This window comes from Mesocricetus auratus, unplaced genomic scaffold (assembly GCF_017639785.1).
Source record: "Mesocricetus auratus isolate SY011 unplaced genomic scaffold, BCM_Maur_2.0 Super-Scaffold_100024, whole genome shotgun sequence".
Taxonomy (NCBI): domain Eukaryota; kingdom Metazoa; phylum Chordata; class Mammalia; order Rodentia; family Cricetidae; genus Mesocricetus; species Mesocricetus auratus.
Window position 1 is genome coordinate 6,667,270 of NW_024429205.1, and position 14,154 is coordinate 6,681,423.

At 47.5% G+C, this 14,154-nt stretch overlaps 1 protein-coding gene across 2 annotated transcripts in view; it reads left to right on the forward strand.

Annotated features, from left to right (window-relative positions):
- Positions 1–5,453, forward strand: part of Taf1b (TATA-box binding protein associated factor, RNA polymerase I subunit B) — a 77,598-nt gene extending 72,145 nt beyond the window's left edge. For both annotated transcript variants that reach the window (XM_040730731.1, XM_013121945.3), the window contains 3 exons: positions 3,232–3,302; positions 3,827–4,049; positions 5,050–5,453. In XM_040730731.1, coding sequence (XP_040586665.1) covers positions 3,232–3,302; positions 3,827–4,049; positions 5,050–5,251 — 496 coding nt within the window. In that variant the 3' untranslated portion in view covers positions 5,252–5,453. The remainder of the gene's footprint in view (positions 1–3,231; positions 3,303–3,826; positions 4,050–5,049) is intronic.
- Positions 5,454–14,154: the final 8,701 nt, after the last annotated feature.

Here is a 14,154-nt window from a genome sequence, read left to right on the forward strand (position 1 = left end):
GGCTGTGGGAGGTGGCGAAGCCAGCAAGCATTAGGATGTAAGTTCAATCCCCAGCACCTATGTAAAAGTCCAGATGTGGTGAGTACACACCTGTAATCCCAGCACTGGGGAGACAGACAAGGGGACCCCTTGGGCTTGCTGGCTGCCCAGTCTAGCCTAATCAGCAAGCCCCAGGTCCCTGTGAGAGGCCCTGTCTCAAACAAGGAGAAGCAGCTCCTGAGGTTGACCACTGGCCTATACACATGCACATATGTGCACACAAAGGAAGATGAGAGGGAGGGAAAGGCTTGCTGGCCAGAGCTATAGAGTGGGCCTTTGCCCTGGGGGAAAAAGCCAAAGAGAGTAGTTGAAGATTACATATATGATTAAGGATGTTTATCTACAAAATATAAAGAATTCATAAAAATAGGAAAACAACTCAGTTTTTCAAATGAAAAAACCAAAGATGTACAGGACAGAGAAGCAAAGATGCCTACTGAAATGAGAAAGGGGTCCATTTTCAAACTACAATTTGGCATGCCAAGCACAGGAATATAAAATGGTACAGCTACTTTGAAAAGTCCAAGTGAAATGAAAATGTATGCTCCCACAGAAGTTCATATGGAAATGTTTGTTGTGACTTTGGCTACTTATGAGACAGCGTAACTAGCACGTTCACGCCACGCAGCCCACTGAGAGTACAAACCAGAGCCTCCGCACCAGCCAGCAGTGAGTCTTAGACGCTAAACAGAGGACCCAAAGGCTGCACGCTGTATGAGTCTGCTTATATCACCTTCTCAAAATGGCCACGCTTACAGGTTAAAGACAGTGGCTGTCCAAGATCAAGGGCGTGGACAGGATGACTACAAAGGGACCTGCCTTTGAGCGATGGGGCTGCTCTGTGATGAGTCACAGTGGCGATTACACAGCTGTGTGTGAATGCTAATCGGAAGTGCCCTGGAAGGGGTTTCATTATATGTAAATTATACCTTGGTCCTTTTTTTCAAACCCTGAAACAAACTATGTGAAGTTGAGGGAAGCATGTACATAGGGTCTAACTAGAACCCACGTTCTTGGTGATGTGTCTGTTTGGGAACCTTAGGGTACTGGGAGAAGCAGGCAGATGTCTGGAGAAGACTTCATTTCAGAAAGTGTCCAAACATTTGGAACTTTGTCATCTTCAGTCCCTGTCCCATTTTGGGGTATGTGGCCTGGGGTGATTGTAACGCCTCCTTGATTATGGTGGTGGCCACTTGAGTAGACTTTGATTGTCAGTGCACAGAAACACATGTCTAGACCCAACTCCTAAGGACAGCTTAAGTGGGTGTTCCTGGGGACATGGTTACACTTATCACTTAAGAAAGTAAATGACAATTTAAAAAGCCTATAGAGCTGATGACCACCTCACTGATTAGTTGTTGTTGTTGTTGTTGTTTGTTTTTTCAAGACAGGGTTTCTCTGAGTAGCTCTGGCTGTCCTAGAACTGGCTTTGTAGCCAGAATGACCTCAAACTCAGAGATCTGCCTGCCTCAGCCTCCTGAGTGCTGGGGTTAAAGGCATAGCTAATTTGAATTTCGTTAATCTTTGAGAAAAATCTCCGTTCTTTTTTTTTTTTTTTTTTTTTTTTGGTTTTTCGAGACAGGGTTTCTCTGTATTGTTTTGGAGGCTGTCCTGGAACTAGCTCTTGTAGACCAGGCTGGCCTCGAACTCACAGAGATCTGCCTGCCTCTGCCTCCCGAGTGCTGGGATTAAAGGCGTGCGCCACCAATGCCCGGCGAAATCTCCGTTCTTAAATTGGGTAAAGTGATATTTGTTACTTAATCCTAACACTACTAAACAGTCTATGTGTAAACATATTTTCTTAACTAACACTTAAAAATGAGGGGAGATTGCCAATTGTTAAGTTTTATAGGCAAATGGAGACATTTGTGTTTCTGACTTCCTGCTCCTTAGTGTCTTCTAGAAAGTTCTGGATGTTTCATAAGTATCTCTAAGACAGGCACTAGATTTGCCACATCTAGTTACTGTATAGGGTTTGTATAGTGTAATTTGATTTTTTTTTCTTGTTATTAAAACAGAATCTCCTGTAACCCTGATTGGCCTTAAATTCACCATGTAGCTCAGGCTAGCCTTGAACTCCTGATTCTTCTACCTCTTGAGTATTGAGGTTACAGACCTATACCACCACTCCAGGCAGCACATGGCAACATGCACATCACTTTTTTTTTTAAAGGTCTCACCATGTAGTCCTGGCTGGCTTGAACTCACTTCACCTCTGCATTCTGAGCACTGGGATTAAAGACGTGTGTAGCCAGCACTCCAGGCCTCACAGTATGATGCAAATTACTCTCATAACAGCTCTGTGAGAGTAGGAAATGGTACAGAAGCTAAATGTGTTTGTGGCTCAGTTACTCATCTCTTCCATTTTTAAAGAACACTTAAATTGAATGCCTTCTGTGTGCCCTAGAGAGCATAAAGAAGATGAGACAGCCCTGTCTTCCAAACCCTCCGTGGTCACTCAGGCTGCTGGAGGCTTGCAGAAGCAAACCAGCCCCTCTGATCTCAGTGTCCTTGTTTGGCACGGGAGGGATGGGCATAAGCTGAAAAGAACACCATTGTCCTGTCCCACACCAGTAGCCTTTGCTGGGCAGCTTGCTCTTTCTGGACCAGAAACAGTCACCTGCAGGAATCCTAGATAGCACTTGGCCTATGCCCTGAGGTGGGGGTGATGGGGAGGGGGACCCTGTGGCCCAGTTCAGCCCAGCACCCCTCTGCAGTGACTGGCCTTCCCTAGAAAAGATCAGGTTGCCTGAGCACAGGGATGTTGTTAGGTCTGTCGTGCTAGAACCTGGACTTTCCTCCTCCTCACCAGGAAGAGGGCAGATTTCCAGGCACTACGTGCCAGAGAGACTGGCACTCACTGTCTATTTCGTATGCTTTTTCCAAATCAGATTTCTATGGACAGCCCTTGGTGATGAGCATTTGGGGCAAAGACAGGAGAAACAGCAGTGAGAGTAAACAGCGCGGGAGTGTGTGGTGATGGAACAGTCTTACTGTATCCTGTATAATGGCTCCTAAAGGGAACTGGACTCCTCCGGGGAGAGTGCGGCTGGTCAGCTGTCACTGGGACAGGGAAGCACTGAGAGAGCAGACAAGAGCCCAGAGCCACTGAACTTCAGGTCCCGCCTCTGCCTTTGGACTGGGTCTGGGCATTCGCCTCTCATCCTGTTTCTTCTTTCCTACCCTGTGCAGATATTCTTGGAAAACCAAAAGACCGATCTACCGTTCACACATCGACAAGTCAGTGGCGTATAAGAGAAGAGGTGAGTCTGCTGGTTTCCTTCAGGTACCAGGTCCAGTACAGTTTAGGAGGACCAGCGGTCTGTCTGCACATGGAAAGCCAGTGCATGAACACGCTCGATGGGATGTTCTCATGTCTGACTCCTTCCAATGGAGAAACCACGTAGAAATAAACATTCCAGGAACTTGCCTGCCTCTGCATAGCAGAGCTTAAGGACCCAGAAAAATCTGAGATCATCTGTTTCTGTGGCTGTGAGAGCTCTTGGAAGCTTGCCCTGAGACCGTCTGGTGCTCTTTTTAAATCATTGTTAAGTAACTTCCTTAGGAGCTCCAGCCTCACCTAATGCTACCCGCCTGTTACAGCGTTACGAAAGCAGGCGGGTGTGAGTGTGCGCTCAGGAGGCTGAGGGAGCGAGGCTGCTCCAGAGGTGGAGGCCAGATTGCCCGCCTCCACCCCCGAGGCTAAGAAACCAACACTTACAACTTATTCTCATACACTGTCGACTTTACTTGTGAATTGACATTTGCCGCTGCCTTCCATCTGCAGAAATGGTGGAGAATCTCCAAAAGCAGTTTAGTGCCCTGGTAGGTTCAACACCTGTGGCTCAAGAGAAGGGTCCTTCGAGTTTTCAGTTCAACTGGACAGACGGAGACACTGGTAGCCCTTGTTTCCATGGACACAGCCTCCAGGGACTCCTGAAAAAGAAAGGCCAATCCTTGATAACCAAGAATTCACTGTATTGGCTCAGTACCCAGAAATTCTGCAAAAGGTATGCATGTTTTCCAGACTCCAAAAGCATGAGGCATGATGGGATCCCCAGTTGTGCCTGAAGAGTGTTCCTTTCTATATTTCTTTGAGATTATAATATAATCTCACATTTGCCATGCCCCTTTCTTCCAGACCTTTCCAAAACCTGCTTGCTGTCTTTCAGATTCACGGCCTTGGCCCTTTTTTAATTGGTACATACATGTATGTATATGCATATGTATTTCTAAATATATAACTACAGCTTGCTTGGTCTGTGTAGTGTTACTTATACATACATTTTCAGGGCTGACCATTTGCTGTTGGATAACCAGTTGGTGTGCTCTTCCCTGGGGAAGGCTGTCTTTCCTGATCTTGGCACTCCTTAGTTGTCTGTAGTGCTTTGTGTGGTGTTGAGGCCTGGAGGGCTCCTCTTCTCCCTGTCCGCTTCGGCATGTCTGTTGTCCTCATTCACACAGTCATACTTGTGAGTCTTCATGGTGTAGCTTCTGATGTTAGGACGTAGCAAACTCCTGGTCCTCTCCCTCTTACAGTCTTTCTGCCCCCTCCTCTGCTATGCGCACTGAGTCAGGTGCAGGAGTGCCTTCCAGGTGTATCCATTAGGGCAGGGTCCACACCTCTGCATTTTGATTGGTTGTGATTTTTTGGACTGGCCCACATCTATTGCAAAGAGAAGTTTCCTCCATGAGGATGATGAGATTAGGGACACACTCACACGGATCACACTGCTCAGAATGATGGCCAAGGGATGGGTGTTTACTTGTCTTTAAACATTTCAGAAATCGAGATTGTCCCCAGTTTAGCAATCATGGACACTGTGAACACAGAGTTTTCTCTTCGTATAATTAAGGAGCCACAGCAAATTTCCCAAGTTTTTCCTTAAGTCAAAATACTGTTTTAACTGAATCTACTGGCAAAGGGATTTTGGGGTGGTCATTGGATGGATGCCACAGTTTCTGAATTACTATTTAAAGATAACTTACCTTTCTTCTCTCCCATTCTAGCTATTGTAAACATGTGACAACCTATGAAGAATCAAATTTTTCTCTGAGTTACCAGTTTATACTAAGTATTTTCTCATTCTTACTAAGAATAAAGACCTCTGTTCTCCATGAAGAAGTGAGCTTAATTGAAAAGAAACTTTTTGAAAAGAAATACAATGAATCAAAAAAGAGATCAAGACCCAAGAAAGTAAGAAGACACTGAGAACCAGAGAGGGGCTTGCGTGGAAGGGTGTTCTCCAGGAATAACATTGGATCTGACTGCCACAGTCCAGGGAATTGTGGGAAATACATTATTGCACACACATACATATTGACACGTGTCTTTATATGCGTTGTAAAATAGATGAACTTTGAATTGTTTTCATAAATGCTTTTTTCAGAAAATTAAAACATTACAAAAATGATACCTGGAAACTTGTATTCATTGGATTTTAAAGCTCAACTTTCTTTGTCCAAGATTACAACTAGCCATGTAGTTCAGACCTAGAACTCAGTGTGTAGCTCAGGCTAGCCTGGAACTCATTATTGTAGCCCAGGCTGGCTTCACTGCATCTCCATCTCAAATCAGGGATTACAAGCCTGCACCAATGTGATTGGCTTTGAATTTACTTCTCATATTAGATTATTCCTTACTCTTTATAAAGTTAATCCCAGGGGGATCGAAGGTCTAAACAACATAAGCATTCATGCACACATATGTGTAAGGATTCTGAGGAAATGGTATGGATGCTTCCATGGTCCTGAGACTGGGGAAGACCTGAGCTTACCTCAAACCCAGAAGCCCAAAGAGAAAATGAGCAGCATCGCCATGACAACCAGCAAACTGGAGCAACATATCTGAGCATACAATGGCGAGAGGAACCGTTTATTTAATTTAGCAATGGTGCTTGAAAATCAACAGGTAAAAGGCTAGGGGAATTGAAAGACAAGCTGAAAAGACCTGCTCCTCAGCCTCACTCAGAATGAAGAGTTTCCTACATCGTATACTGGCAGGAGTTCTAAAGAAGGGGAACACTCGCTGAAGATAGTAACAGTTTAGCGTTCCTGTTCAGAGTTATTGTCTCTGCTGACAATGCGTTGACAGCTGCCACGTTCTGGTCACGATCTAGGCACCAGGGGTACAGCATGGAACAAGCAGCCTGCTTTAAGAGCCCTGTTACTGACTTGAACTGATCGTACAGTCTGTCTTACGGGGAATGAATCGAGCAGGAACAAGTGGGGTAACTGACAAGCACAACTGAGAGGGACCTTCCAGAGAGGGGACATTAGAGCAGAGAGCAACTCTACAGCAGAGGGAACAAGATGTGTCACCTCAGGGAAGACCATCCGTCACATAGGCACCAAGCACAAAGGCTGACAGAGCCTAGAAGAGCCAGCTACTGGGCGTGTCAGGTGGGAGAGACTGCAAGAGAGGGGACAGGAGAGGGACATGTCATTGAAGGCCACGAGAAGAGTTCTTATCCCGTTTGTCATGGGAAGCTTTAGGGAAAATACAAGCAAAAGCCTGAGGAATTCTTTTTATGTTGGCTGGTTTCAGGTTTTGTTTTGGAGATAGGAATGAATCCAGTCCTTTTTAAACAAACAGTTTTTGACGTCTCTTGGGGTGATCTGGTAGTCACATTTTAGTCGGTTAATGTGGTAGTTTACATTGACTGAAGTTCAAATGTTGAATCAACCTTGCATCCCTGGGCTCTCTTAGCCTTGACCTGTCATCTGTTTTATATATTAAGTTTGGTCTCTGGGAATCATGTTTAGATTTCTTTGAGACAACATTTTGATAGCCTTAACTCAATTCTATCTCAGCCTCCTAAACCAGCTGGGATTAGAATTGTAGCTGATATGCTAAAATTCTGTTGATGAGTCTTTGTTCTCTGTTCATGAGGGACATTCTGGGGTTTTCTTTTGTATGGCCTTAGATTTCTTGTGATCTTAGGTCCTCCATCAATGGGACTGTGGCAGTTCTCAGCTCAGACCTAACCAGTAAGGAGTCTGATCCGAGATGGTCAGATGACCCGCTTCACCTGGCAGTCAAGTGCTCTGAGCCTTAGGCACAGGGGCTCAGGGGCTGGAGTAGCACCTGGCAGTCTCAGAAATGTAAAGGCTGTCAGAGCTAAGGCAGCCTTCCATGCAGCAAACCCCCGACCCCTGCATTTTAATCTTTCCAGTGAACTTCACCTGGTTACCATTTTTTAGTACACACACATGACCATGTGCACCGGTACAACTTGGCCAGGGTGCCGACACACTGCTACGTTCATTGTAACCCCTCTGTTTGAGGCCTGGCTTTACACTTAAAAGAAGTGTCTCCCTGCAGCCCTGGCTCCCATGCACAGGAGCAGTGGGCAGCACTGTGGTCTGCAATGCTGCTTCCCAGTGGGTGGAGTGCCTCTCCCCTTCAAGTGTGGTTTGGGGGGCACTCAGCAAGCCTGCCTGCCATCGACACTCAGAAGAGGATCATCCCCACACCCCAACCCCATTCACTGGCACATACCTGACTCTGTACACACACAGAGATATTGCACCCAGTCTTCCAGAAGACTGTGGGCAGCATTTTCAAGCACAGCGGCTGTAAAATTTGCATGAGGTCCTTGGATGCTGAAGATAGTTAAGAGTAGAGATTTCTTTCTCAAGTGTGTAGCTGGTGAGGGTTTTTGTTGTTGTTGTGTTTTTAACTTAAAATGCCTGAGTTCCTGAAAGCTGAGTAAATTCACACAGTTCAGTCTCCCATAAAATGCACTCCAGGAGCTCTTAGCGTGTGGTCAACCGTTGGCTGCCTTATGGTGTGCCCGGTTGACCTGCTAACACCCATGGCCGAGAAGACTCGGTAGATGAAGAGCCTTGACTCACTTGGCCCTTGGCTCTTTGGGGCTGTTATTTCCTTTTGGAACAACCAGTGCATGCCTTATGAATCTTTGCAGGGAACTGGGTGGCTTGTGGGACTCCCAAGGGCCTTTTAAAGCCAAACTACCACTTCAATATAATTACCCTTTGTCAACATTGTTGTTCGCATTAACTGCATTAAGTGACTAAATTTGACCTGGAGTAGAAAGGATAGTTTCTTAATTTAAAACTGCCCAGGATTGGGCTGGGGAAGTGCCTGCTGCACCAGTATGAGGATCTGAGTTCAGATCTCCAGCATCCAGGTAAAAAAGCCTAGCTCGGGACACACAGCTGTGACTCTAGTGCTGGCTGGGTGGGAGCCTAGACAAGCAGAGCCCTGGGGCTCACTGGCTTGTGTGTCTGCATATACCAGACCGGGGGGGGGTCCTAGGAAGAAAACTACTCCCAAGGCTAAAGCGGTAGGAAGATGTTCCTAATTTTCTCTTCTTAGAAGTTCACACAGAAGAAAATCTTTCTGGAAAGGCCTGTTGGACCACTCTGTCCTCAGCCTCCAGGCTCAGGGCACAGCTCCTCTCTTCTCCTCAGCCAGTCCAGCTCTCCTTCTGTGGCTTGGTTTCAGCGGTCCCCGTGTCTAGCTGGTATGCTTTGCACAGTGCAGTCCTCCATCAGAGGGACAGAGCACAGATCAGGAGTGTCCCAGAGTCGCCCAGCAGGAAGGACAGAGTGCATGGGATGCCCACCGCCTGCATGTGCCCCTTATGTCTCTGCCTTTCCAGGACCTGCAGCTGGCACCTCTCCCTGATGCCTCACCCTATACCTCCTTCCCTGACCGTGCTCCCTGACTCCTCCTGTCTTTCAGTTACTCAGCACCTACAGTACATCCGACTTGGCACATTTCACATGGTTGGCTTGTCTGGGTCCTTTTGTACAGGGTCATCTCTTGTGGGTCCTTAGAGAACCCTGGTGTTGGTAGATGCTGCAACCGTGCAATGACTAAGGGGGACATCGCTAGCTGCTCCTCCCTCCATCAGCCACTGCAGGACACTTGGCACTGTTTAATGAACAGACTCATCTGTGTCCTTTGAGGGTTGATTTTAAATCACTCTGGATTCTTTTTCAAGACAGGGTTTCTCTGTGTAGCCCTGACTGTTCTGGAACTCACTCTGAGGACCAGGCTGGCCTTGAACTCACAGAGATCCACCTGCCTCTGCCTGCCAAGTGCTAGGACTAAAGGCGTACACCACCATTGCCCTTCATAGCAATCAAATAGTTGTCTCCTGCCTAGCGTCCCAAGACCCTGCTCCTGAGAGCTGCTCAGCGTCTTACTTAACCTGACACGGTACCCCATTATTTAATGCTCGACCTCTTTAACTACCATGATGTGGTACCTCATAATTTTATACTCCTTAACTAGTGTGACGTGGCTCCCCATATTTTATGAGTGTAAATATTGAGACACCGAGTTCATTGATTGCTCAGGGTCAAACAGAAAGCCAGAGAATCAAGATCTGATCCTTGGCATCCTGGCTCCAGAGTCCCTGGGCTACAACGACTCACAGGACTTTCTCGGTTGGGGGTGATGTGGATGAATGCATTGCTCTCAATCTAAAGAAATCCTCAGAACCACCCCCAATCTTCCCCCAAACCTGTTATCCCAGAGGGGTCCCCTGCCTTCCACTCGCACCAGCTACACATCTCTAGTCCTCCCTGCCCTTGGCCCCAATCTCCATCCAGCCCTGACACAGCCCCACGGTGTCTCTGCCCAGCTCTCTCTTCTAGGGGAATTGCAAAACCTCCCTTGTCTCTGGGCTTTTATCATTCCGCAGCCACTAATTTTCTAAAAATAGATTTACTAGCACTCTGGGGCTCCAGACCCTCTGATGGCTCCTTGCTGTCTAGAAGTGGCTTGTCACTGGACCATGGCTCCTATACTCCCTCACATCTCCTGCCTTACATGCTCCTCAGCCCAGACAAGCCATGACAGCTCGTTCTCCCAGGCTCTTGCCAGGACTGGCATTGCTGTGAGGAATGTCCTCTCTCTTCTCAGAAGAGTGCTTCCTCCCTGAGAACCCCACTTAGATGTCACCTCCAGCCAGCCTTCCCCAGGGAAGTTCCTTGTTCTCAGCACACACCATGGTCAGTGAATAAATGACATTTGTGTAGTTACGGTTCCCTAGCAGAGCAACTGGAGAGTAGGGGTGGGGTCAGCTGTGCACACATGGGTTCAGTGCCACAAGCCAGGTAGGTCAGCTCAGCATGCTGTCCCATGCCCTGAGGGCCCAGGAGACTTTGAGTTAAGAAACTCAAGACTTTGTATAAGAACTAGAATTCCTAAGAGTGCAGGCAGCACCCAAAGACAGGTACTTAGGACATACCACACATCAAAGTACAAATGGACTCTGTTCACCACGCATCTCCCCAGAACTGCAGGGTCCTGGTCTCCCATCTCTGCGATGATGCTGGTAATTCAAGCCAGGATCTCATATATCCTAGGCAAGATCTTGCTCTAGCACTGGGCTGCAACTCTAGCTCTTCTTTATGTCTCCAAAAGAGTTTCCTACCTTGCCCAGGCTGGCCTTGAACTCCAGGTCAGCCTTGAACCTGTGATCCTCCCATAGCCCCCTTCCCCCATCAACCCCCTCCACCCCCAACCCCCCAGTAGCTGGGATCACGGTGCTTTGTCGTCGGTTTTGGTCATTGTTTGCATCTTCATGCACTGTTAAGTTTGCGCAGCTTACTACACACCCACTCACATGGCTGGGGTGCTACAAAGTGGCAGACCCGGGTTCCACACTCAGACAATGCACAGACGCTCACATGGTCATGTGTACATGCAAAACATGGGTACACATTAAAACGATTCCAAATGTTTCCTAAAAAGGCGATTGAAGGATATCTGGGCTGAGTGCTGCTGGGCAAGATCTCTGACCCAAAGCAGCAGCTCTGCTCGTGCTCACACTGTTCAGATCAAGCACCGCTGCTCCTGGAGAGCTGGCAGGAAATTCCCCTAGCCGGCTCCCGCTTCTCCTTGTTGATGCTTATTGCAAAGCGCCCTTGGTGTCCTCTCTTCTGCAGCCTGTACTTCTCTGTTCCAATTAGCACTACAAAAGTCACTCGACATTCCAGACATTGGAATTGGTAGGTCTGTGGTTGAGAAAGGACATACAAAACTGAGAGCAAGAACATGTGATTTTTCAAGCAAAGGAAATGGTCAGGGCAGGGAAATCACTGTAAGATCCGGGTCAGTGAAGCATGAACTTTGAGCAAGTGATTTGACCCTTGCTTGGTCACTAGTCACAAAGTAAGGCCGTCTCCCCTTCACTATAATGTATGTGATGCTCCGACAATTTTAAATAGGTATTGTCTTATATCAAAGGCTACTACTAGGGCTGCTAGCTACATCAAGGAGCGAATGTGGCTGTGTGAGGCACCAAGCATGCTCAGCCTCTCAGTCCCCACCTGGGTGTTTCCTTCAAGGGGCAGTGCACCCGATGGCTACACCTACGCACTGTTAGTCACAGGTGAGAGGGCTTGCTGGTGGTTAAGGCCTGCGCTCCTGAGCCTAGGGCTTTCTGGTAGCTGTGTTGCAACTGCAGAGTCCTTGCTGGAACTATCAATTGACAGTGAAGCCACAGGAAAAGCATGTGAGGTATGCTGGTTCCTGCAGTTGCCAGCAGGCGGCGACGCCCTAGCCCACTGAGCCACTGCTGCCTCCATTCACAAACAGGAGCACAGCTGACTTCTCGGTGACTGGAGTCTGGATCAGGTCCCAGGTACCTGACAAGACTCACCTGAGATCAGTAGGCCTGGCAGTTGGCAGACAGGACAGGGGAACAGGACAAACCCGCAGCACACATGCTCATGACGGCTGTCACAATGAAAATAGAGCCAAGGATGATGAAAATGGATATGATCCCGAGAGCCTGTGGATCTCAAGATTTGAGACTGCCTAGGCAGCCACCAAACGCTGTCTCCAAAGTCAGATTCTGTCACTAGACAGTGCCAGCCACAGCTCTGCTGCGTTCAGTGTGTTGGGTCTGCTCTACAATGGGGGCGAGGGTTGATCTTGGAATCCCAGGTAGAAACATCAAAACCTGTTCGAAAGCGTGGGGTTCAAGATGTTGAAGCATACATCCCCCACATTTACTAGCTCTGGGACTATGAAACTAATTATCTCAGCAACTTCTGCACCTACCAGAGATGACCTCAAACTACCTCAAAGAGCTTTAAGGATCAAAGCCTGTGGGGGTGTGTCTGATCATGCTGGACACTCGACACTCCCCAAGAAAGGCCAATGTCATTGCTATCCTAAATAACAATGACCACTGATGCTAATATGCTTGCTTGGCAGGTTTTTGTTTTTAAAATAAGAGGATAAGGAAAAAGTGAGCAGGCTGTAAGTTTAATTTTCGCTAAACTCCTGTTATATGCCTGGAACTGTATGGGACATCTCGATTCTTTCTTTTTCTTTGAGAGGGTCTTACTGTAAACCACTCAAGCAAGTGTTGACTTCTTAAGCCTCCTGCCACAGCCTTTGGAAAAGATCCGATTACAGGTATGTCCCACTATTCCCAATATGTGACGTTTTTCTTTAAAACCAGCAGAAGACTTTAATAATAACAGTGACTACGATCTGATTGCCTACAGTGAGCTCAAAGGTTAAAGAGCTTCCGACATCTCAGAGCTGGAGGCAGTGTGGAGAGCCGGTCTTCCGCGCCTCCCACACCCTGTTCTCCAGAGCGGAGAGTCTCTCATCTCAGCTGGCAAAGGTCTGGGACACTGAGCTGGGCGGGGCGGTAGAGAGTTAGCAGAGGCTCTACCTTTATCGTCAAACCACTTGAGACTCCTTCCCAAACTAGCCTGTCATCGGGCCTAAAACCACGGAAGGCAGCGAGTCGCACAAGGCAGCTGTGAGGCAATGGGGTGCCTGCCGCGCCTAAGGACTACGAGAGTAGGTTCCTGCTCTTAGAATATTTTTGTTTTGGGGATGGAGGGTGAATACTAGGGGCTGAATGCCAGTCCTGGTACTCTCTGGACAAGTGTCCTAACACTGGGTTACACCCTACCTGCCTCAGGATCTTTAGAGAATATAAAAGATATCTTTAAATGTCCATGGACCAGGCAACATGGGGTTTTATTTTCCAGACAGAGTTTCTCGGTGTAGCTTTGCCAGTCCTAGAACTTTCTCTGTAGACCAGGCTGGTCTCAAACTCACAGAGATCTGCCTGCCTCTGCCTCCAAGGTGCTGGGATCAAAGTTGTGTGCCACCACTGCCTGCTCTTTTTGTAGGTTTTTTTTTTTTTGAGGCAGGGTTTCTCTGTATTGTTTTGGAGGTTATCCTGGAACTCGCTCTGTAGACCAGGCTGGCCTCGAAATCGCAGAGATCTGTCTGCCTTCTGAGTGCTGGAATTAAAGGCGTGCGCCACCAACGCCTGGTGGATTGTTTTTTTGTTTGTTTTGTTTTGATTTGATTTTTAAAGCTAGTACAAACAGTAATGGGTTTCATTGTGACATTTTCATACCTATGTGTCATTTGACCCTACTTCAATTCCTGCTATTGTCTCTTCCCAAGCGGAAACTGAGAGCCATCAGGGGCATAGCTGTGTGAGGTAAAAATGTGATGCCAACCTATAATTTGAATCCTGAACTGGAAAAGTCACGTGGGACTGAAACTACTGAGAAGGAGAGCAGTCTGATTGGTGTCCTCTAGGAAGGGACAGTGAGCAGAGCTCCTCCAAGTAGTTCTAGTGGCACGGCAGGTTGGTTTTAAACAGAATCAGGGAAAAGGGCTAAAACCCAGCAGGTGTGGCTCACAGGACCCAGGGCATACTGTAACAGGACTACATCATGTTGGAAGCTTTTAACTGGGGTGTCGATTAGGAAACGTGCTGGGGGCCAGATTGGGAAGCAACTGTAATGTCCAGGGTGATTCTGATCACAGAAACTGTTCTTAGAGCCCTGAGACAAGGGGTGTGATGGCACACACACACACACACATACACACACAGACACAGACACACACACACACACACACACACACACACACGACCTGTCCAACTGATTCTTTTACTGAGGCCCAAAGAGAAGTAACTGTGTTGAGGTCACCTCACTAGCCAGCATGAGCACCTATGCTATGACCCTCTCAATGTGCACCCAGCCTTGACACATTATTTCCAGAGTCCATTGATACCCTCGATCTGCACTAGGAGGGAAGTCTGATGAGTCCCCTCCACTGACACTCATCACTTAGGATACGATCTTCTT